We start from the raw sequence: 25,365 nt of genomic DNA, 5'->3' as shown, positions 1-25,365 counted from the left end.
GATTCATCTCACAAAACGTAATCAGTTGAACTCCAGACAAGTACAGAATAATGCAAAAAAAATAAAAACAAACACAAAATCACCCATAACAATATATTTTCTCCTTTTCAGAATGCTTTTGCCTTAAGGGAGATGGGTTACAGTTTCTCATGTCTCAAAAATCCAGGCATCAAAAGATACAGTCTGCCTCAATTCTGCATCTAGTGAATTACAAGAGATGCGGTACTTGTAAGAGCATTTCAGAATTCCTACACTGGACTCTGCTGAGGAATGCTGGATGTCTAAAAGGCAGAGCTGCAATCTTTCTCTCACAGTGCTAACAAAACATCTGAAAGTCTAGAAGAGCAGTATTCCAAATCAAAACACTTTTATAACTACCAAAACAATCAGAAGCCACAGTTCCTTTACAGTAAGGCACCAAAATATAAATACAACAGTAGCATGTAAGCTCAGTTATCACATTGCAAATCAAAAATTTAAACTTGAAACGACTTAAAATAAGACTAGGAAGATCATTAGTTTGTTCCAAATAATAGCTGGTTACAAATCAGTTTTTAGGTCCTTAAGACATCAGATCTGATGAGCAGTCGCATAGATAAAGACAAGGTAGGGAAATTATGTTATTAGACTTTCCACAAGTAAAACACTTCAACTGAGTAAAACATCATTAGTTGAGAACCTGAATTCCAATCTGAATTCTGCAATAGCAGCTTAGGCTAAATACACATATATGGTATATACATGTATATACATTTGTATATACAGATAAAATTTGAATATGACATTAGCAAAAACTAATAGATAAATAATATATAAACTTAACTCTGAGGAAGCTCAGTCAAAATGCAGGGTCCTCATTTTGCCTAGTGAAGAACACATTTAGCTCTCAGTCTGGGTTTATATTAACCCTGTTCAGATGGAGTAAGGCAGATCTGAAATGAATCTCTCAATCCTATTCCTGCTTCCAGGTGCTGGTTTGGTTGCAGAGCAGTGTTGATGCACACGAACCAGGTTCCTTGCCAGCAGCTCTTACCCACGTACACACCAAATGTCTTCCAAGCCCAAACAAATATAAATTGGAACTGCTAATTGAGCAAAAACACACTGAAGATGTTAAGTGGAGGAGACAAGTCCCAGTTTAGGCTGAGGCAGATCTCAGACATGCACACACTGAGGATGCAGAGACTTTTGTCAGTCTGTTGAGCCCTGCACTGAAGGGATCCGTAGGGCAACCCAACCCCGAAGGAGCAGAGGGCAGTGCCAGGGGAGAGAGGCCCTGCTCAGGGCACAGAGACCTTCTCAGCTTTTGTCTCCTTCCTGCTGCACTTGCTGGTCTAGCACCTGGATAATGCAGTCATTTATAAATTCAGACAGCTGTGTCCACAAGCAATTTCTACAAAAATGACAAAAAGCATTTCTGATAACATATTTGGTCCTGGAGCAGGTGCATATCACAGCAAGTATGTGCCACATAACACTCAGGACTGGTCTGTACTTCCACAGTGTTTTCACGTTTCAAACACTGAACACCACCACACTCCCACCAGCCAGCTTTTTACCCAAACCCCACCTTCCTGAAAGGAATGAGGTTACCCTAATACTTCTATTTCAATTGCCAATTAACTATTTACGAAAAAAAGACAATGTTAGCAGAAAGCAAATCCAGTCTATTTATACTATAATAGTCCTGAATTATGCTGAAAATAAACAGGATATATAAAGATCAAAGACAAACACAATTTAATTAACATATATATACATAATTTTACTGTTTGGCAGAGGCAAAGTACCACCTCTTCTAGGAAGATGTTAACAATAACCCTAATATGTTTTGTATAATAGCTTTGGGGGAAAAAAGTAATTAGAAAAATAATTGGGAAAATATTGTAATGGACTGCTGACAATATCCACAAGAGAGACTGGGGAGAACTGCAAAAGTATGTACAGCTGAGATGGACAGGAAGGTAAACAGCTGAAGGAATAGTTACTAAACTATCTTCCCTGGCAAGTTCTCCTCCTTTGTAAACTAGGAATTTTTTAAACAAAACATCAACAACAACAAAAATAAACACAACCAAGAACATCTTGGTCAAAGAATGCAGGAAGGTGGTCTGACAAAAGAGTGCATTTTCCTAACCGTTGTCAAGTCTCACCCTCCTCTAAAACAAATTGAGAGCTGACAGGTGTTTACATATTTTGATTATATAAAACAGTAAGCAAATGAGACTTTTTTTACAGAATATTGATTCATATTAGAACTGGAAAAAAAGAAGGATGCGAAACTCAAGATTAAAACCCAGAGTGTGCTTTGCCATAATCCTGTAACTGTGTGCACTCACTGTACAAACTCCACTCCTCACAAAGTGTGCTGGCTGTCGATAAAGAAGAGAGCAACTCTTAAAAGTTGTTGATGACTAAATGTGCTTTCTGCCAGAGCTCTAAATTTACCCTTAGGAAAGCAAGCATGAGTGTGCTAAGCTCAACCATCTCCACATATAACTTCTCAAATGAGTGTATCTAAATAAACAATTAGAATTGCTCCCAATATTCTATAAGAAAGGGAATAATTAGGCCCATTATTGGTATACTAATTTTCTACTGTGAGGCACTGAAGTCAGCAAGTTTCCCTTCATTCAATTCCCCAGCAATATTCCCCCGATTTCTTTGCTCAGAATTCTGGTCATATTTTTCCATGCCCTCTCCTGATGGAGGAGGTAGGCCCTTCTTCTAACTGAGAAAATCAAAATTAATTTGTAACAGTAAACAATTTTTTTAATATGTGAAACTACCAAAAATCCCCACTTCTGATGATGGTGCATTCTGGAACACTACAAAAACTAGTTCTATGTATATTTTAATGCATGCTAGACTAAGACAATCCCAAAAGACTCACTTAATCCTAAAAGACTTACTGACCTGAAAATGAATAACCTGAAAATGAGACAAGGTTCTTAAAGTATTCTTTATTAATATCATTAGAAGTTGCAGAAACAACTTTCTTATAATATAAAGGCACAGGGAGACAATTTTGATAAAATATTCCAAACAAACAGTAACTTACAGTACAAAAGGACAATTTTAATGCACATACAAACCCCAAACATCTCATTCAAAAATATTTCACCATGTTCATCAATAATAATGGGCAATGACTAAAAATATAAATTGTTATTGTACAATAAATATCTCACAGGTGCAAATGGAACAAGATTTATTGCTCTCCACAATGTTTTCCCTGTAGTGTTTTTGTTGTAGTGGGGGTTTTTGGGACTTGTGTTCTTTTCACTTCAAAGTTCCTTTTACAAGCAGCTTCAGTAACTTGTTTCTGGAGGGACTAAACCCCAAACAAAATCTAACAGAACATTCTGACAGTTACAGAACTGTCTCAAGTAGTAACCAAAACTGGCAGTGTTTGATTCTTTCACAACTTCAACAATCATACTCCACTCTCTCTTTGGGAAAATGTGGTAGATGTTTAAAAATCAACTGTAGTGGTAAGTCAAGGCTTTTATGGTAGGGTGATAGTACTTATTCTGAGGATTAGTCTATTCTCTTCAAATAAGTGGATTTTATGAAGAAATATAACATGAACCTTCTCCAATAGCTTGTGCCAGAACAAGCACATAAAACTGTTCAAATGAGGGGAGAAATTAAAATTAAAAGCTGCACTGGACATTCTAACTTCAGAAAACAAGACAAGGGACTGGGAACAAATTAAGACTACAGTGGCAATGATCATGTAAGAGTGAGAATTTCCAATTCTAAAATATACTTAATCATAGAATCTTTAAAGTTGGAAAAGATCTTTAAGATCATCAAGTCCAACCAGCAACCCAGCACCACCACCATCTTCACCATTAAACCATGTCCTCAAAACACAGTGACCTAAGAAACCAAAGAGCACTCTGCATCTCTGCATAGCTCCACTCTGAGCTTTGAGAAAGAAGTCAGTGAGTTTGCAATTTCCCTCACTTGCACTTGCAGAACAATTTCCATCAGGCTTTGATGCAGTACAGGAGGCAGAGCAGCCTGCTCTTGGAAGTAGCACACATTACCTTGCTCAGAACTATGTTTAGCTTGTACAAAATAGTGTTTTATACACGCATTTAAGAAATATTAGTTTCCTTCATTACTGTTACAAGAAGTAATATGCACACGTTTCCTAAGAGTATCTTTGTATGAACAAGATTTCAGGAAAATGAAGCATAGTAGTTGTAAAAATTAAACAAAACCAAAAACTGAGGAGCAAGCTTTCAAGTGAGTTCTTGTAGCAGTAACTGAGGCTTTTACAAAAACTGTGATTTATGAGAACAGCTCCGTATTTACACAAACCTCAACAAGTCCATTTCAACTGCACTGGGAATAGTCAAACTTAGCTCATGAAAAGGTACCTAGAATGAGTACAGCTTACTGGTAAGCCAGAAGATGAATATTCAGGAAATTCCATTCAACACACTTCGAAGGATGTAAAACAAACTGCTAACTTGCTTGACATTATTATTCAAATTAGGGTTTTCTCTAGAATAAGTACACAGTTTTAGAAGTTCTTCAGAAAGTAACCTAAGACTATCAAAATCTGAATTTTGAAAATTATTAGATTCACTACAGTATAGCATTTTTTGTTTACTATGTGTTCAAAAACTAATAAACAAAACCATTTTCTTTGGTTTATGCTTAACTACACCAGACTAGTAATTTTTTATTTTTAGTCAATCTTCTATCCCCAATTCGAATTAATACTGAACTTTTTATTGTTCCAATTTTCAAATTATCTCTGTTAAAAATAAGAGTTTTCTCATACCATGATTTTCTGTTAAACAGCCATGAGTATATACTGGCATGAAGGGTAAGTTTTGTACAATAGTTACATCAAGTGATATTTCCAACAGCAGAACCACAGAAGACATTAAACAAATGTTAGTTCAAGTGAAATTTGAGTTTATGATGATCTTAAAAAAACAAATCACAATGTCTAAGCATGGTAAAATACAGTGTAAAACCCCCTAAAATTAGACAGTAAACTTCAGAATCCTGTACTCACAGTAGGAATGTTCTGCACAGCATTGACGTGAAAGCCTGTTCAGTTTGAAACAATGCAGACAGCTAGATTTATCTGGATGTAAATGCCACTTCAAGGTGTTTAAACAAACACAAAAATGAGACAATGATGTCAGGAAAAAGGCCTTTAAAACAGGCCGCCAGTCTAACTTGACTTTCCAAGTAAGAACATCAGTTTCACAAAACTGTGACACTAATGCAGTTTTATGTAAAGTACCCTTTGACACACAAGCTGTCAATTAAGCTATCACAGTCTTTTGTGACCTACTCCCTTTCAAACAGTTAGGGAGGACAGTCAATAGTAGCTCAAGTTTTAATTCAGTAAGTACCTTGTTTGTTTGCAAAGGAACATTATAACACCATAAAATTCTATTTTTACAGTATTTAGAAAACTGATAAACTAGGGTTTTTTATTCTCTCTTTTTAACACATGAGTCCAAAGCTGCTTTTTTCTATGTGTCTTTGCAATAGTGTTTTAGCCAGTGTTGCAAAAGAATTTCACTGTGGACTACCTCACGTTGTTGCTCAGTTGTGCAAGGTATTCCCGGAGTTCCTTGGCGGCTTGGAATCGACCGTATCTCTTCTTTGGGTTGGCACACTCGTCCAGCAGGGCTTCCAGGCGCCCATCTTTGGCAATCTCAGCTGGGGGGTCATGGAGGAGCCCCCCTGAAGTGCCACGCCATGTGGCATGTCTGGATAAAAGGTTCTGACAAACGGCGTAATAGTTGTGGTCCACAGTGACACGAGCACAAAGAATCTCTTTAGAGAAGGACAGACAAGCTTCTTTATCACAGTCATCAAACTTGCTTTCGTACCACACGTCCCAGTTCTCAGGTTTATCTGTGAAATATAAGGAGACAGGAAAAAGAAGTGAGAGAGGGGAGGAAGGAGCGTGTCTGAATACCATCAGAAGCTCAATACACAGCAAACTGCTAACATTTAAACTACAAACCAATTTTGTTTAGATAAACTCTGAAATGTATTGGCCTAAAACTGCATCTGATAGTTTGGTACATCCTGCTGAAATGGTCCTGACAAAACAAAAAATAAGGGAAAGAAAGAAAGAGGGCAAAATAGATTGCTGCTGGTTTTGCTTCCTTCTCTTTGCTGAGTAAACACATGAAATCTACATTCACACATACCCAGAGGAAAAAATGTAGCATGAGCAAGTACCAGAGAACAATCCACAGCCAAAGCTGAGAGAAAAACAAACAAGCAACATGATTTATTCTAGCAACATAGATTTGGTTTCTCCAGTTGCCCTGGAAACTACTGCTGGCAAGTGGTCTACCAAAGCCTAAAACAACATTCCAAAGTAATTGCTATAAACTTCTGAAACTTTATCTTCTATCTTACTTTCGACATGGCAGTAACCATTAAGAATATAAAAAAGCAGATGCATTACTTATAATCTTTGAAGAAAGTAAAATTCAGAAAAGCAAATGGCATTTATGTACAAGTACAAACCTTTCTCCTTGGTAGTTTTCTTTAACTTAAAACCTGATCTACATAACATACCTTATGCAGTAATAATACTTAAAAGGTTACTAAGTGTGAGCTCTCATGAGTTCTTACTACTTATTGCTAGAAAACTTTCATCTTAAGTTTTCAAACTACTGCCAGCTTTGAGAAGAGGTCCTTGTCATGGAGTCCCATAGCTTTGCAGATCTCTCTTAGCAGTGTGAGGTACAAAAAAAAAATTAATCTGTGCTTGGCTGGTCTCTGACCTGACTATTGGTCTTCTCATTCACGGCACACTGACAGTTTAGAAAAAAGAAAGAGTACTGAAGGATGACAGTTAAAACTATAAAAACATTGTGTAAGATCTGTAGAAGTAACAGCAAATTCAATGTGTAAAAAAATCCAGCAAAGGAGAATGGGAAAAAAGGGCTTCAGCAAATTCAAACATGATAGCCCACACAGAGTACAATCAGGTATTACTGTAGAGTGCAACTGGATAGAACGTACACACCGAAATATCTAAACAGGCATATTGATCATTCTGGACAGAGATTGTCTAATGGAACTTTCCAGAAGATTCATGAAATCAGTATTAAATGTCAACCACAACACAAGTTATTGTGTTCTTGATTGTTAGATCATAAATCACACACCAAAATCCTGGTTGGGACAACAGATGTGACACTTCCAGCATTCAGCTTCTGCAAGGAGCTACTCGCTCCTATTCCACATACATATCAACATTTTCAGAGTTCATCTGGACGTCTTTCTGCCTGAGCAATTCAGACATGCTCCAAAAATGAAAGCCTTCAGTAATATTATTTTAAGAGGGAAGGAAAGGAACAGAACAGAAAGGAATGGAACGGACAGAGCTCTAAAGTAAATATACTGGATATCCAACACATTAAAAGGTTTCCTTGGTAGGCTCATAAAGTTTTCATCTAAGCTTTAGAACATATAATAAATCTAATAAAAAACAACCAACCAAACAGTCCCAAAACGCATTTCCTTGTAGAAAAGTGTGTGGATAGAAAAACACAGTCCAAAACTTAATTCTGCAGCACAACATATGAAGCCTATATGCAAAGCTTAATAAATCCATTCACCCGAAGCAAACTGGAATCACTTGGCCTGTTGCCATGAACTTCTGTAGAATCCACGGTCTCATGTTCAATGTATCCAGCCCTTAGGTCTGTTAAGTCTTCCTTATAAGCTCAAAAAGAATATAAGCCTATGTGATGCCACTTTGTCAAACACCTCTTCTGCTGCCACTGCTTTGAGCTTTTACAGTTGACAGAAAGAAAATTAATTTGGAAACAGCACTATAATCACCCATTCCTTCAGTTCCATTATTAGAGAACCAACCGGAACCACTGAACCAAAGTCAGGCTATGGGACTAAGGCAAAGCAGGCACTAACACTGTTAATCACTTACGGAAAGTAGAATTCCAAGACCTCCGAAAGTGCTTCTGAAAAAAGACAAAAGGGACCTCTCTCTCTTAGCTAAGGTAGACAAGACAGCCAGGCTGCTGTCCATTTGTCCAAACACACCCAGCATCAACACTCTCTTCCCATCCCCATCTCTTCCTTTATGCAGCTTTACAGTACTTAAAAGTGTCCAGGTACGCTCTTCATGAAATTGACAAATTGGTCAAGCTAATTAGTAGTCTAACTGCAGAAGAAAGCGAATTCGTTTGTTAATTAGTAGTCTAGTTGTAAAGCCAACAAAATACGTATTTAGCAGCCACACATACTTTAAATATTGCAGAGAAAGAAGTGAGACACTTGGGGTGAGGGGAGTGAAAGAAGAAACTTACTCTGTCTGATCAACCTTTTGTCTGCTACCAGAACGTTTTCTGCATCTACAATGATAACTTTTCCATCTCTTGGTCCCACTGCAAAGTTGTCAAAGCTGACATCAAGGAGGTAGAGTGCAAATTCAAAGTCATTATTTGTCAGCTGCTCAGCTATTTCCATTAATTGCCAGGCCAGATCCACTCGTTTCTCCCATGGTGCATTAAAGTAACTCCACAGCTCTTCTCCCACATAGTTGACAGCCACCATTCTTCCGCATGCTCCCAAGTACTTTGCGAATGGCCAACCCTCATCAGATGGAAAACTCTGTATATAAAAAATTTTTAACATTTTAATTAATACAAAGCAGTTTAGATTTTAAAAGGCTTTTCAATAAAACTTAGAAGAAAAAACTGTAAATACCCATCAACACTATAATCCATATATTTCTAAGTTTCAAAGGGAAAGGAAAAACAATACAAAATGTATTTATGTGAGCAAGAGGCCTTGCTGAACTAGTGAAGGGAAAAAGTTGGATGACCTGAAGCAATACATAACCCATATCTAGCTTTTCATATATACACACACACACTCACATATATTCACACACACAATTCCACCAACCATCTTTTTCTCTTGGTGTTTTATTACACATCTCTTGTAGTAATTCAAGTATATTTCCCATCAAGATATTCTTGCATTTGATCTTTTAATTAAAATCAATTCTTTTAATAATCTAAAGAAAAAAAACTTTACTAAGTGGCACCTCCTCCTCTCCATCACCATCCCTTCCATTTTTCCTAGTTGATGGGATTCTTTTGAGGTTTTTTATTTTTCTCATATACCTTAACAGTCTATCTCTTGATTAATTGCTATATTTATACTGTGTGCTTATTACACAGGGCCACTTAAAATTTTTATCAACAGTAAAATCTGTCTCCAACAGTACCTTTCTGTGAAGTTAACACAAGAAACTGAACAGAAATGACACACTAAAAGCAATTACAAAACAACCCACAACACACCAGCATGGTTTTCCTAATTCAGCTATGCTGAATGTGCCCTAGGACTTCAATATGAACAAGCACTTAAAAAGTACCCTCCAAACTGTGGAGGAATGCTGAATAGGAATGCAACAGGAAGAAACTACAAAAGCACTAATTTAAGAAACCACAAATTTATAGAAGTTAGCACTCTAAGAGTATGATGTACACTAATTTTAACTATCAGGAGATACCACGTGCCCATGCCCCTTCCTCGTGTTCTACCTTGCTATCATGTCACCAGACACAACTCATGACCAATTCTGCAGCAATGATGTAGCAAAGGTTTTACCACAGTTGGGGTGAACAGCATGGTGGCATTTCAGGATGCATGAAAGCTTTATACCTCCTGGAAACCACAATGGAAGAAAACATTTATTGTAAACTGGGGAAAGAGACTGGAAGGAAACACCTCATGTAGACGGATCTGAACTACAAGACCATGCAGGGAAGAGGTGCCTAACAGAACAAACCTTGTCTATATAATACACATGAAGAAACTAAAATCATAATTAATATACATAATTGACAACGTTTGCCATTTTTATGGCAAAAGGCATGAAGCTGCTCTCTAAGGTGGCAAAGCGTAGAAGACAATTTCTGGGTAAGTAACCATGTTTACCACTGCAAAGAACCACCCTTCTTGGTTGGGCAAAAGAGCCATGTTAATTACAGAATAGGTTCAAAGTTTTTGACATGCCTGTACGTCTGAACTTCAACTCTATTTTTATCACGTGATCTACTCACGTAAGCAAAACAGGTTGTGATAAATCCTGAGGATAATACAGAACTAATTTCACAGATTTGAGACCAGTATGGCATTTTCAAGCTGTGATACCACATAACTCAGCAGAACTAAATCTCTCTCAGTAATTAAATCTACCATGCAATAAGGAAGACATTATCCAGCCTCCAGGCTTATTTACCTGCAGGATTCAGGGCAATTAATGAAGGTGGTAAGTACAGCCAAATATCTGCCAGTTCAGGTCAAGTCAAGTGTCACATTCCACAGTTAAGAGAGTTTTGGGGTTCTTTTTCACTTGTTTTGTGGTTAACAAAATAACCTTCCAACAACTGAAGTATGTGCTAATTCAGTGTTCCTTGCTTATTCTAAGCTGACTATATAATAAAAACATGGCTGTGGCATCAATAAAGGTCACCAAAGGGGTATTTCATGTGCATTTATCATGACTGTATTCAGTCCTGAACCAAAACAAAACAAGAAGCAAATGGCTGTTCTCCATCAAATGAAATTATTTATTTTACCTGCATCATATAAACTCCTCTTTAAATTGAAGAAAAGTTACCTGATTCTATTTCCTGATAAGCACAGGCTTAACTAATTTCACCAAATGTGCATGACATTTTCATATTGCTGCATTGTATCAGCACACAATTCAATGATGCTTAAATATTTCTATTTAAATATTACTTTGGACCACCCCACTCCTTTTCCACGGTTCCCCTTTTCTGTGTTTCAATCCTACCCTGCTTATGACTCTGCCTCCCTTTTCAAACACAAATTCAACCACAAACAGTTGAACCTGGCAAAGGATGTGCTACCATTTGAAGCAAAGTTGTCCCTCCCTTCCAACCCACCAAGCACACTCATTTCAATCCCTGCACATCATTAGGAAAGCAAGGCTGGTACTTTTTGGGCTGGTGCTCCATTGGATCAGAGCCTGATCCATATCATCACATCACCACCTCATGCTGGGATGTACTGGTGAGAGGAAGGGAGAAGGCCTCAACAGCCGAGTGCAGAAGAGAGAAGGAGCTAAGGGGACTTTTCTTTTCCAGCAGCAGTGATTTATGTAATGGATAAACTGACTTTCAAGGTACAGCTTTAAACACTGATCTTCCAAATATATCTATTATGGTTCCTGCACTGTGTACACTGAATTTCATTTCAGACAAGAAATCCTAGGAGCAGTCTGGTTTATTCAGAAGTGCACACCTTCATGTTACCAGTAGAATATCTACATGCCATGCTGTAACAGATATATTTATAACACTGTGGCAGTAAAAACATCTTTTGACAACAGGAGCTCAGGGAATCCTGCCAACATCTGCACATGTACAAACAACATCTCTGCTTTGGCCCCCTTCCAACTGGCATGTAACAGCCACATCTACACTTCATTACCCAAGTCAGTAGCCGAAGAAGGGGATAAAAATATGTACAAGTGCCTCATTCAGCAGTTTTTATATTCACTCAGTGAATTTGACAAGAATATTAATTGAGGTGCACATCTCGTGCCTTTGCAAGCAGCGATTTGTAACTTTTTGTACTATTCTATTTTGAAAGGTGTTTTCTAAGAGGAAACTGCAGCTAACTTAACACAAGGATTTTTTTGTTCATGTATTAAAATTTTGAAAGTAAGAAATGAAAACAAATCTGTATGATTAATAAACATGTTTTCCATGAACAAGTTGCATTTAGAAACAAGAAGCTTCATAGATTGCTGTCAAAAATCTGACTTCTGTGGAATAATGCATAACTTTGTTTTAGGTTTTATTTTCTCAAATTATCAGTAGTCTAAATATTTAATTAGATAATTTTGTACTTGAATATGCTATTTGCAGACTTAAAAATGTGCATTTGACAACTAAGGTAAAAACTAAGCTCTTGTTGAAAACCAGAATCAGCTGTTTTGTGACAAAAGATTCTGATTCTGATGCGCCCACTCACATTTCATCTGTGAACATACACATAAATGCCATGGAAACCATAGATAATTAAACTTTTTAATGTGTTTTAAAATAAAGTAACACATATCAAAAACTACAAATAGGTAGCTTAGTAAGTTTCCCCTCAATAACGCTGTTATCTTTCTGTATTCAGAGAAATATGTATAACCTTCTAACAGAAAGACGGAAAACAGTAAAGATACCAAAAACTTCTGCTACCCTCATTCCCACTGACACAGCCCCAAAACATATTTTGCTTGCTCTAATTAGTGTAGCTCCAAGATATCTCTCTAAGCAAGGCTTAAAAACCTAAACAAACCCTGTCAAAAGGACAACAGATATGCTGTTCCTGAAAGAATAATACCGCATTTATGCCTTTTAAAAAAATACACTGTAGTCTCAGAATAAATATTAAGAATTAACAGAGCAAATTTATCACTTCACTGAAGCACAAAACACACTATCAGTGAATTTGTCTTCCTCACTTCCATCTGTCTAAACCTGAGAAGATACAAAAATGTGCCAGTGCATTTTGTTCAGAGCTGTGAATTAGATCAGGCAATGAAGACTCACCAGCTTGAAGCTTGTAAGGCCTATTGTATTCTGCAGTAACACAAATCCCCTTTGAATTAAACACTTAAAAGAATATTAGTTTATCATAATGAAGCATATAATTCATCCTCATAATCAAGACCAAAAAGCCAGACCAGCTTAAGTAACAACTGACATTTTTGTTCCACTGTATCACTAAAATCCGAGCTTTTCATTCTCAAAACTATTCCAGAAGATTCTCTATATGTCACCTCCAACATTTGCAGGAAGTGAGCTCCAGCTCAGAAAAAATGCCCTAGACAAAATCTGCCCAAACAAAGACCTACCTCTTATATGTGATGAAATTTTAAAAAACACACACAAAACAGAGTGGGGACTTCTCTCCGTGGGACCCTGAAGAACTTCATGGCAAAATTACCCTCTCCCTGAGGCCTTCATTAAATCACCCTGCTAAACTGCATCTGCCCAGGCACAAACAGGCATGGCACGGAGAATTTAAATAACATGTTCTTCCTCAAAAGGAAAATTAGTTCTCTCTCAGAGCACTGCTGATTCTGCAGTGTAAACAAAAGTAGCACTTGTATTAGTCACCGAGGCAAATAAGCAGAGCTCTGGAACCATGAAGAGCTGGAGAGCAGATTTTACAATGATGCTTTTTGGATCAAAGGAGTTACAAAGCACAGTCTAAACACAGATGCCTCCTTTTGTCAGGAATTGATCTGCATTCTGGAAGATATGTATTCAAATGAGTTTTTGAATGCTAGTGAGTACAATGAAAACCATTTAATTCTGAACTATATGCCACACCATTTGACATTTACCTAGAAATCCCACAAAAGTTATACATATATAGCCTACACACACAGAGTGAACAATGGATTTCACTGAGTACTCCAAACATTGGTGTTCCCATTGAAACCATGTTTCTTTTATTTATTTGACCGCTGTTCAAGTTTGACTACATTTCAAACAGTTATTACATACAATTCATGACAACAAGAGGTACATACCAGGCTTAATTGACATACTATAAGACAAAAATACACAAAATTCTAAATACTCAATTTTTAAGTTGAACACTTCAGCTGTAAAAGCTGTATTTCACAATACCAGCAGAGATATGCCTCTTTTCTAAATTAATGAACAATGATTAAACTCGAGAACCATAGTAAAGCAAATTTAATGTCATTATTGGTTGTCACCTGTTCAAATTAGCTTGTAGTTCATAAAAGTTTCCTCAGATTAAATTTGCAACAGATGAAAATAATCACTGTGTATTTACTTCTCATCAGTAGTGAGTGAGACTAAAACAAAGCCTCAATTACTTAATTCAGGGAAGTAAAAAACAACTCCCCCTATACATCTGACATACCAGAATAACATTGGTATTACAAGGTTTCTAATGCGGGGTAACAAGCATTTTTCTGCTACTGAAAACTACAAGAGTAAGAATTTCTCAGGAGAACTTATATTTAAGTCTATATAGTGACTTCCCTGCAGCCTTTAAATTCAGACAGCCATTCATCATAATACACACCCCACAATAACTTCAAGAATTTCTAGACTATTTTAAAATATCCCTTATAATTTACCCTACATGTTTTCACTCTAGGGAACTTTCACTAGAAAGAAGAATGAGAATAGTTTTGATAATTTAAGGAACATAATTAAATATGACAGTTAACATGACAAGTACAAGCCAGTTCTGGTCTAATATGTACAGTCATATGTCACTGCAAAAAATGATTCTTCAGTTTTCAATACAACCAAATCAGTGGAACATTCTTGTAACATGAGGCCACTCCATTTTAATTCAACAAAGAACAATTTTCCGTTCCTTTTAAAAAGATTCACAATGGAAATTCAGTCTATTAAAATCCTAGTATCTGTATGAGCCAGGACTTAAATAAGTCCACTCAAGGACATGTCAGGTAGTGCAAATAACTGCCTTAAATCCACTACTTGGTTTATGGCAGCAGAATTACAGATTAGAAACACCAAACTGAGTAAAGAAGAAAGTTTAAAGGGTACCAAGTATTAAAACTGAATTGCCATTCTACATTCTACCAATGTATTTAGAATAGAACTACAGAAAATAACTTATGATTAGAAGAGTGTGTATGAAAAAATAGAAAAGAGGAATTTGCCCATTTACTTCTTATGTCTAGATCAGCAAAAAGATTCCGTGGAACATTTGGCTAAATTGCTACTTTGAGTGAATTCTGTACAAGAAATTGTTTCAAATTGATCAGCTGAAGTTTTAATATATGTTTACCAGATGTCAACTATTGCTCTCCGCATAACAAAATCAAACAGAAAACCCAATGATGACATGTAGAGAAACCAGAAGAATTTTAGGTTATGTGGCAACAGACTGTTCATGCAGAGTAATTATACTAGGAATAGAGATACAGCTGTTGGGTTTGGTTTGTTTTGCTTTTTCCCCACAAGGAATAAGAATGATCAGAAGTTGTGAGAAAAATAAAGTCATTAAAGCTTAAGCATTTAGAGAACTAAAACCATATCTGAGGGAGGGGCAATGATTTACACAGGCTATTAAAGATGCAGAAATACTACTATTTGGCACATAGAGATTGGCATTTCCTCTTACAGTCAGAGAAATAAAAGACCTTGAGACTTGTAATTTAAATCCCAGACACAAATGTTCACCATCATTCTTTGAAGAATTGTCATTTAAACTGGTTTTTAAAAGCTACAGCTTGAGACAAAGTTGCATTAATGCACTCTGGATTTAATTGGCAGATACCTTCTATAGTTTGAAGAAATCTTCATTATGTGAAAGCATTTCATCTTAACAGCAAAGTATGTGTGCAAATTTCAAGTTTGCTTTGTGTTGGTCTAATTTTTTCCATAGTAGCTGCTGTGGGGCTGTGTTTTGGATTTGTGCTGGAAATGGCATTGATAATTCAGGGATGCTTCAGCTGTTGCTGAGCAGCAATCACATAGAGCCAAGGCCTTTTCTGCTCCACATCCCACCAGTGAGGGGATTGGGGGGGTGCACAAGAAGCTCAGAGGGGACACAGCCAGGACAGCTGATCCCAGCTGATCCAAGGAATATTCCAGTCCATATGGCATCATGATCAGCATGTGAAGCTGGGGGGAAGGAGAAGAAAGGAGGGGGGACACACATCCAGAGCAACAGCACATCTTCCCAAGTCACCGTTCCATGTGATGGAGCCCTGCTGTCCTGGCAATGGCTGAGCACCTGCCTGCCCATGGGAATTGCTGAACAAATCCCTTGTTTGGCTTTGCTTTCCTTATTAAACTGTCTTGGTATCAACCCACAAGTTTTCTCACTTCTACTCTCCCAGTTCTCTCCCCCATCTCAGTGTGACAGGAGGGAGCTACGTGGGGCTGAGTTCCCAGCTGGGGTTAAACCACAACACTCTGAAAACAAAGCAAACACAATGACATTTCCATATGGCACCTGGCAACACTGTAAACCAACAACACAATGGCAAGATTGAGGGTTGCAAGACCAGTTATACGTGCACTTTTGTGACAACAACTTATAAATCCTGTGTTTTAGTTTTGCCAGGACAGACATAAACTGTCTTTTCAGGTAAGCATAAGATCTTAGGAGAAATACAACCTAACTGAAAAACAGTTTTGTTATCTAGAAACAATTTCTTATTTCAGCAGTCCTGAGCCAGATTGAACTTTCTCTGAGAACAAAAATTTTCTGGTTTTACCCTGGATTTGGGGCATTGTTGTTTTTTCTTGTTTTAAGTACTAAACTTAAAACTTTGCCACTGGCAAAATGTGTCAGACACTGCGTGGTTGCACACCATGGCTCACAGCATGGCAGCTACAGTGGCACGACAGCAGCAGCTCAAGAACTGTTATCCAAAACTGTTAGGAGACTGCCACAGTGCCTCCAAAGAGGAAATCTGGAGGCTGACAGGGATCAGGGCAGGAGCTCTATGAAAAATAAGAGGTACCACACCTTTTGGTTCTATTAACAGTAAGTTTATGTTCCAACTTGCAAGCGAAGATAAAAATTAATCAAGTTACTTGATAAAGTTGAATAACATCCACTATTTAAGCAGATATCACTGTTGAAAAAATTTCAAAAACTTTCTCCACCGCATCTGTTTTACAAGACAAACTAGAAGCTGGGTGGTTTATATCAAGTCCCAGGACAAGGATAAATCTGCTTACATCCATGGCGGTTCTATGAATTCTGCAAAGAGCGAACAGTCACACTGCACTCAGTCTGTAATTCAAGTTATTTTTTAAATTTTTCTGTTTCTTCCTAAGGCAACTTCGGCCAACCTATCTTTGCAAGTGCTTGATGCACACCATCATCATACTCAGTTGGAAATAAGATACCATGCATAGATCCTATCCTCCAGGTGATGCTCATTTAAAACACTCTGCTAATCAGTGAACGAATTGAAACAGCACCAAGTTTTGTTGTTGCTTTTGTCCAAGTACAATGTTCATGCCTATATGAAATACTGGTTTAGATGTAGCATTTTGATTACAAATCTGACCTTATTTTACTAAAAAGTATTCATCTTTATTGCAGAAAACAGCTATTAGGAGGAGAGAGGAAAAAACCCCAAACCTATCAGAAGTTAAATCTTTAGCATGTAAGTTCTTTCGTTCAAATGTGAATTCATATGAAAATTGCAAAAGGATTTAATTAGTGAGTAGTTTAGCAAGATTCTACAGAAGAAATATTAGTGTTTTAATACCCCCAAAAAATATGTGAATTGTACTTGAACAATACTACAGCTGTCATTCCATTTGCTTAATGAAGTAAAATGGCAAAAGGGTCTGAATTCTTCCCTGAGTACACCTGGACAATAGATGTGGACAAAGGTAAACAAGAAAGTTATAAAAAACACAAATAGTGAGTTAGGATTACAACATGTAATCTATACTAAACTGTGCAGTGTTACATTTTTGATGAACAGTAACATCATGCTATGAGTTAAAGCCTCATCTGAAAAATTCCCACAGCAGAAGTTGTAAATCAGTTGTGACGATGCAGTTCATGAGCAACACCGCTTCAGGAATAATCCATACTCCACACAGGCTTCAAGCTAAAATCCCAGTCGCTGATGAAAAGCCTCATAATCCATAAATTGCTGGCTCTTGTAGATGACTACAGTGAATTTTCTATTATAAATGAAAGATCAAGCTTTGAATTCCTACTAAATTACCTATTTACATTTAGCTGTAATGCAATTAAGCAACACAGAACTTGAATGCACTGTACACCAGGAGTTTAGACATATCTCCACTTCTAAACCAAAACTGTTATGAATAACAGTGCTCAGTCACTGTAGCGTTCCATGAAAGGCTCAAGGCAAAAATAAGCAATATTTTTCCTTGTGCCCTCCAGTGACAGACAGCATGAGTTAAATCCATCTATTTATTGATTTATTTTAAATTAAAATCTGATTCTTCATATAACATTGTGTAGGTTTCTTTTCTTGGAAGCAGCTAATTTTTAAAACAAGCCTATAAGTTTCATTCCCATAGCACTACCTGCCTTCATCAACACTGCAGAAACTATACCATAAAATGTTTTATATATGTTATGTACTAATACAAACAACCTTCTCAGTAGTCAGTTATCAATTCTAGAAAGTAACCACCTCTCGCACGTTGCTGTTGCAAGAGCTGCAGAATACAGAATTACCCGTTCCTTATGTGTTTCTCAGGTAGACACAGAGCCTGGAGTACTATGGTATGGGAAGAGTTCATACAGATTCATGTATTTTAGATATTTCATTCCTAATTGAGGGAAGGTCTTCAAACCTCGAGTACCCATTACCAAAGTTAATTAACACTCTTCTGGAGAAACCACTAGGAGTGTTTAAGCACACAAAGCTGGCCTGAAGCTCCCCAGAAATATTGTCCAAGCTATGCCTAAACATCAACATTTACAACACTATGAAACATTTTTGATCTGTTAAAAGGTGGCAGACTTGCTTTACTATGCTCTGAACTGCTAAAAGCTGCATCACTTCCCACCAATTTGATCTGCTCTGTTCTCAGATGCACCTTTGCTAAAATAAATGTCGAGCAGAATGCTTAAGTCCATCCAAGATTTTCTCTTTAGCAAATTTGCTTGACAATCTCAGGACTCTTCTACAGTTCATCAAGAAGCTGAGAGGAATCAAGACTCTTAATCAACCCACTGTTTACGATCCAGCCCATTACAGTAAATGCTGCAAGTGTACCATACCCTTTGTAAAGACTACATTGCCCCTCTGAATTATGAAGAAACACAGCTGTTCTCTGGCCATCTAGGTCTACGCTCAGTATGTTGGAACCACTGTTCAAAACCAAAAAAGTAAGTTGTATGAAACACAGCCAAAACAAATCACTTCTCAAAGAACTTCCGAATATACTCAGCGAAGCAAAGCAGTTTTGATTTTCTTACTTAAGTGGAGTTTCCTTTCTCACTGTGCTCAGGAGCAACTTCACAGCAAAATGGAAGAGACTTACTGTTCCCTCAAGTCTGCTGAGAAGCAAACTGGAAACACACTTTGTAAACAAAACTGAAGAGCTGTACATGGAGAGACTGAAGGGTAGAAGGCATACCACCCAAAAACATATGTAATTTGTAATTAAGTTCATAAATTGATTTTCTAGAAATTAGTCAGTAGGCAAACTTTCTGGGGGGTAAAGCCTTGTAGCACTGCTTTTTGAGCATTTCTTGGCCTCTCACTAGAGAAACAGCAGATGTTAACAGTAATCATGAGGTGATGTTTTCAAAACATATTTTCAAATATTATTTTAATCATAGACTGGATAAAGGCAAGGACAGTTCAGTAGTTAGACAAAACAGTTCTTATTCCAAACCTAGATACTAAAGGCACACTTGGGAATTCCCTTGATCATGTTAAAAGCCAAAATGCAAAGCACCCCATCTGAATATATATAGAATAGAAGCAACTGCGTGATGCCACAGAATAGAAGTTTCCTATGCATTTTTCACCTAAAAATTTACGTAACATATTAAAGCACAAATTTCAGGTAGGTGCACATAACCCATGCCCCTAATTAAAGACTAGGAAATAGGTAACCGCTGAAGAGAGAACACTGTTCATTTATTCGTCGGTCTATTTTCGGACTTCAAATACCTATCTCTAATTTTTACCAGCAGTAACTATATTTAGTTCACATTAAGAACATGACATAGCATATGAGTCAGTTTCTGACAAGGAAAGCACAACAGCATCGCAGCACAGTCTCTACGCGCTCTCTTAAACTAGACCTTAAGAAATGAATCACGGGCACCCACAGCTCCCTGGGAATATATCAATTGTGGAACACGCTGACACCGAACTATGCGAAAGGCACAAGTAAGCAGAGAGCACCAGCCTCCAGCACTGACCCGCCGCGCTCCTGCGGGACGGCGGCTGCCGCTCGGTACCCGACAGCACAGCGGTATGGGGATGGAGTTAAAACCCTGAGGAGGACGGCAAATCGGGACAACACATGCAGTCTTTGAGGGAGGAAGGCAGAAGGAGAGCTGATCAGGCTGAGCGAGTTAAAGAAACGCCTCCTGCCCGGAGGCAGGGACCCGAGACCCTCTGCTCAGCCCGCCCCGCCGGTACCTCTGCAAGAGAGTCAGTCAGGGCACAGAGCCAGCGGCGGCCCCCGCGATCCGGCGGGATTTGGGGCCAGCTGCCCGGGAGTCCCCGGCCGCAGACACGGCGGCAGCGGCGAGGGGCTGGAAGGGCCATTCCGGCGAGGGTCCCGCCGGGACGGGCAGCACCGGGAGCACCGGCGGGGGCAGGCGGACGCCCACTCGGGCACTGCCGGCCGCCCTTACCTGCAGCACCAGCGGCTCGGGGTTGAAGGCGAGGGTGATGAGGAGCTGCATGCGCTCCGAGTCTTTCAGGTTCCGCAGCAGGAAGCTGCCCGAATCCTTGGTCTCAGCGTAGCGGCGCACCAGGCGGTCGAGCAGGCGCTGCGAGGGGCAGTGCACCAGGTCGGACCAGCCCTCCACGGCGCCGGGGGTGAGCAGCCGCACGTCGCCGTTCAGGCTGGCGAACTCGGTGGCGGGCAGCGCCTGCAGCAGGTCGCAGCGGCCCCTGCCGGTGGCGCGGCGGCAGATCTTGGTGTCGATGTCGGCGAGCTCCTGCGCCGAGCCCAGGCGCTTCAGCACGACGCGGCGGGAGCCCTCACGGGGTTCCCCGTACCGCGCGAAGTACACGTTCTTCACGTTGAAGAAGTCCAGCAGGCGCAGGCGGCCCCAGCTCTCCAGCCGCAGCTGCCCGTTGAGGAACTTGCGGCACCAGCTGGTGCCCCAGCAGGCCGGGCACTTATTGAGCTGCAGGAAGCGCCGCTCCGACAGCTCGTTGCGCTGCAGCGAGGCCAGCAGCGAGTGCGTGTTCAGCACCAGCGCCGCCGCCAGGCTGCCCAGCACCGCCAGCTTCACGTAGCGGTACAGCCGCCCCAACTTCAGCGACACGAGCCGCAGCATCGTCCCGGGCCGCGCCGGGCCCCCCGCCCTTCGCCGCGCTCGCTGCCCGCCCCGGCCGCGCCGCGGCTCCGGCTCCAATAAACTCCCCGCCTCGCCGCCCGCCCGATAAAAGGCGGCCAAGTTACTGAGGGGCCGGCGGGGAGGGGGAGGGCAGGGGAGGGGGGGCGGTGCCTGCAGCGCGCGGGCCCGGGTGGACCCGCCCCCGGGGAGGGGCTCGGGCTCCGCCGCCGCCGCCGCTCCCGCCGCCGCCGAGCCCCCCGCCCCAGGGGGCTCCTCCCCCTCCCGCCGATGGACACGCCTCCGGGGGGCGGGGCCTAGCGCGAGCCCCGCCGGCCGCCAGCGGTTGGCTGCGCGTGACGCCGCACAGTCGCGTGCGGCCCCGCCCCCTCCCCGCCCCATCCCGGCGCCGGGGGCGGGGCCGCCACGCGCGCGGTGGGGCGGGGCGCGGCGCCCTTCCCGCCCCTCAGCCCCCGGCCCCGCCGGACTCTCGAGCCGCTGTGGGAGGGGGCGCGACGCTGGCGGAGGCTGCCGCCATGTTGCGTGTGTGTGTGTGCGTGTGTGTGTGTGTGTGTGTGTGTGTGTGTGTGTGTGTGTGTGTGTGTGTGTGTGTGAGACTCTGTGTCCGTGTCCACCCGCCGCCTCCGCCCCCGCCCCCGCTCCGTCCGGGCCACCAGCGCTCGCCCGCTACCGGCGGAAACCGCCCTGCCCGAGGCCGGCCCGGGACGGCCGTGCTGCCCCAGCAGTGTCCGCCACTCTCCGTGTGGCCGCCGCAGCCTCACAGCGCTGCGGGCGCGCGCCGCCCGCCCTCACAGGTCCCGCCGCAGTTCTGGCCGTACCGCCGCGTCCCAGCTTGGCTTGCTGGTGCCACGGGACAGGTTTTCTCTTTCCCAGTGCTGGCAAGGGGCAGTTGGTGTGTCTCGTTTTATCGTTGGAACACTATACCCGATCCTTCGAAATGCATTCGTCCCATCCCACTCCGGGGGGGAAGAACCGTGCAGTCACCCTGTTGAGGAGCGTACCGTGCTGTGAGGCTGCCTCCACAGCGTCCCTGTGAGTGGTGTCCCCGGCACTGCCTCAGGCTCAGAGCCATTCTATAAAACTTAACACAAAACAGATAACAGAGATTAAGAAAAAGGGTGAAAGTCTTGATCTCGTTTGATACTGTGCCCTCACCAGTTAAAGACAACTTTCATATTGTGAGAAGTACCTCACTTCATTACCTGTTCAGTTCCAAACGTGTAGTAGGGATATCATTGGGAGAGAAGTGTAGCAGATGGCATAATTTCCAGTTATTCCATATGCGTTATACTAAAATCTAAGTGCTTAGTATCTAGAATATTGGACACACATTTGTCTTTTTATATTAGCATGTACTGATATCCCTATGTATTGCGTTTTGACATTTTTATGTCTAGTCTAAAGTATTTATCATACTGAGATTTTGTCACTGTATCTGATTCAACATGCCTTGTTAAATGCTGCTGATAGGGTCAAATCATTCCATCAGCAAATTCTGGTCTACAAACTAGTGGGTTTATTACAAAATAAGTATATACATAAACAAATATATATCATCTCCCTTAACTCAAGTCTTCAATAGGGTATGCACTCCTTGAGGCTGTATTTCGTATAATCGTAATTGATCCTGAAAGATGAACTGATTTTTTTTTTTTTTTTCCTGCATGTAAGCTCCAAACTCACTAGCTAAACGTGTTTGGTCTTTACATGGTGGTAGTGGTTTTTTTTATCTAACAATATCTAGTCCTAAAGTCATTAAATCACTAACAAATCCAAATATAAACAAATATACTGGATTAATGTTTATTTTCTGCATTGCTTATTTCTCAAGTTTTCTTATTTGCTCCTTTATAGGGAAACAGCTTGATCCTTCTGAACATGAACAGAATATTTTATTCTTTACTAGATGAAAACATTTTAAGGTACAAAGAATCATTTAAATCATTTATTATGCTCTTTCAACAACAATGTAGTCTTCTTAAAGCATTTGATATTGCAAATTCATAAACAAATAAATCTGTTTTTAAACAGATCAGAAAACTCGTTCTGTAGCTATTTCTGGTTTCACTGGCATTCACTGGAGACTCTGGGGGTTGTTTGTGAGGGATAAAGGAAGGTGGAGGCTGCCTTTTTATACAACATGTCTTTAACTTGGTTTCACAGATTTATGAATTTTGGGTAAAGAGAAAAAGGAGACTGAAGGGAAAATGCAACCATTTGGAAGACTAAAATGTGGGGAAAAAAGGTTGAGGCAGAGTTGGAAAGAAAAAGCAAAGGAGGGGGACCAACTGAGTAAAAAATGGTTAATTCTGAAAGAATGACAGATATATCTTGTAGCTTTTAGAAAGTCTGATTTGTGGATGATCAAAGTGCAAGGGAATGCAAAATAAACTAGGTAATGCATTATAATGCATGCATTTCCCGTCTTTCTAGAATTGCCACCTTCTGACTAGCCTTCAAAAACAACTACAGTAGTTTTCCTGTGAAGACTTCATTATATATGACAGTGTAATTCATCAAAGGTTGCAGTGGCTGGGATGCAAACACAGGCCATCAGTGGAGTGCCAGTGCAGTTCTCTGATGTTTAGCAGGTTCTTACAAAGGGCTGGGCCATAGCACAGCAACAGGGTCTCAGTTTGCTCTGTGGTATGAAGTGCCATTCCAACAATTACCTATTATTGCTGCCTCCGACCCGGGATTTTTTACATCTCCCATAACAATGGTGTATTCAAGTTAAGCACAGACCTTTTATACAAGTGGACAGAATATATTCCCACTGTTTTCAGAGACATCAAGAGGCCGCGTGGTGATCACAGACTCTTCAGCTGCAGAGATGTCTTACACAACGTTAAATTACCTGGTATATTGATTTGAAAGAAAACTTGAATAGATCCAGGCCTCCAGAATGAGAAAGCAACAACCCACCCAGAATTTAAACAGTTTAGAATGAAAAGAGAATCCAGCAGCTCTAGTGAAAGAACTGATAACAGACTCTCCCTTACTAGGGCACGTCACTCAGCTCTTGTTTCAAACTAAAGAGTAAGCAGCTGTTCAAAATGGCAGTTATCTCAAAATCCTTGCAGATACTGCAAAACAGTTTAGAGTATCTTTTTTTTCTTAATTATCTAGACACTCATTCCCACACTCAATCACCAAATCACCCTGCTGCTTTCAAAATAGGGATCTTCATCACTTTAACCAGGCAGCACTGAGAGATGTGCTGGGAAAAACTATTCTAAGTTCTGCGCCTGTATAACCCAGAGTTTACATATTTATGTTCACATCCATCAGGCTGACTGCATACCCATAGTTCAGATGCCCGTGTCCCAGCAAGGGCTGCTGTGGGCATGCCTGAGATTTCTGAATATTTTACCATTTATGTTTGGGGGATAGCCACAGGTTGGGACAAACATCTTTCAGATTTGATCCTTGAGCAGAAAGTAGAACATATCTGAAGGAATCTGGGTATATGGCTTGACTGTGTAAAGGATCTATCCAACCAAGCATCCATCACGCTCATCTTAGAGGGAAGGACACTGTTTGCAGTTGTCTGAGGCTGTGTAGCACAGTTTCTGTTCTGTGCTCTACCTTCTGCAGATTGAAAATCTGTTTTGTTATGTTGTACCACTTACTCATAACAAAATGAAATTAGTATTGTGCTTCTGGAAAAATAACACCTAAAATGTGGGTTAGGTTAGTCTGTTCATCTTACTAGTGGAAGGGAGTGTCCTTCTTTAACCAATAAAAAATTGCAGTAAATTGTAGTTTTAATTGTCTATGTACAATACTAATTCTTGCTTACAGTGCAAGCCAGAATGAGAAAAAGCAACAAGATGACAATTTTTATAAATAATCATAACATTTTTAATTGTGTTGAATTTTATGCACATAACATACTGTATTTGGTGCAATGTAGCACAGAAATACTGGCTCTGTAGAATTTTTGCCTTTAGTAATCTGGCATTTTTCCTCAATTTCTTATTCCTTTTAATTGCTGCCTATTACAGCCTTTGAGCAGCTGAACAGCATTACAGATTATTTTCCTGAATCAACATCCTTGCAAATGTGCTTTATCATCATGAATTGGACATTGCCTGGTTATTGCACTGAAACTGAATATCAAAAGCTGCAAAAGTATTTTCAGGTTCTCCTTTCTCTTTCCTCACATCTTCACGTTTAGATTAAGGATGGTCTTTAAAGTGAACATCTATTTTGATCCTGATTTCGTGCTGTATGTTCTTTATATTTGTGTACGAACAGGGTGACAGTGCTTAT

At 40.2% G+C, this 25,365-nt stretch overlaps 1 protein-coding gene across 1 annotated transcript; it reads right to left on the bottom strand.

Annotated features, from left to right (window-relative positions):
- Window positions 1–2,948: 2,948 nt before the first annotated feature.
- Window positions 2,949–21,137, bottom strand: DIPK2A (divergent protein kinase domain 2A). The gene is made up of 3 exons (XM_069024607.1): window positions 20,419–21,137; window positions 8,337–8,640; window positions 2,949–5,898 (listed from the first exon to the last, which is right to left on the bottom strand). The coding sequence occupies exons 1-3, from the start codon at window positions 21,070–21,072 to the stop codon at window positions 5,567–5,569; spliced, it is 1,290 nt and encodes a 429-aa protein (XP_068880708.1). The 5' UTR covers window positions 21,073–21,137; the 3' UTR covers window positions 2,949–5,566.
- Between the last annotated feature and the right edge of the window lie 4,228 nt (window positions 21,138–25,365).

This window comes from Aphelocoma coerulescens, chromosome 9, assembly GCF_041296385.1.
Source record: "Aphelocoma coerulescens isolate FSJ_1873_10779 chromosome 9, UR_Acoe_1.0, whole genome shotgun sequence".
NCBI lineage: Eukaryota > Metazoa > Chordata > Aves > Passeriformes > Corvidae > Aphelocoma > Aphelocoma coerulescens.
This window is presented reverse-complemented; position numbering and strand designations above follow the sequence as displayed.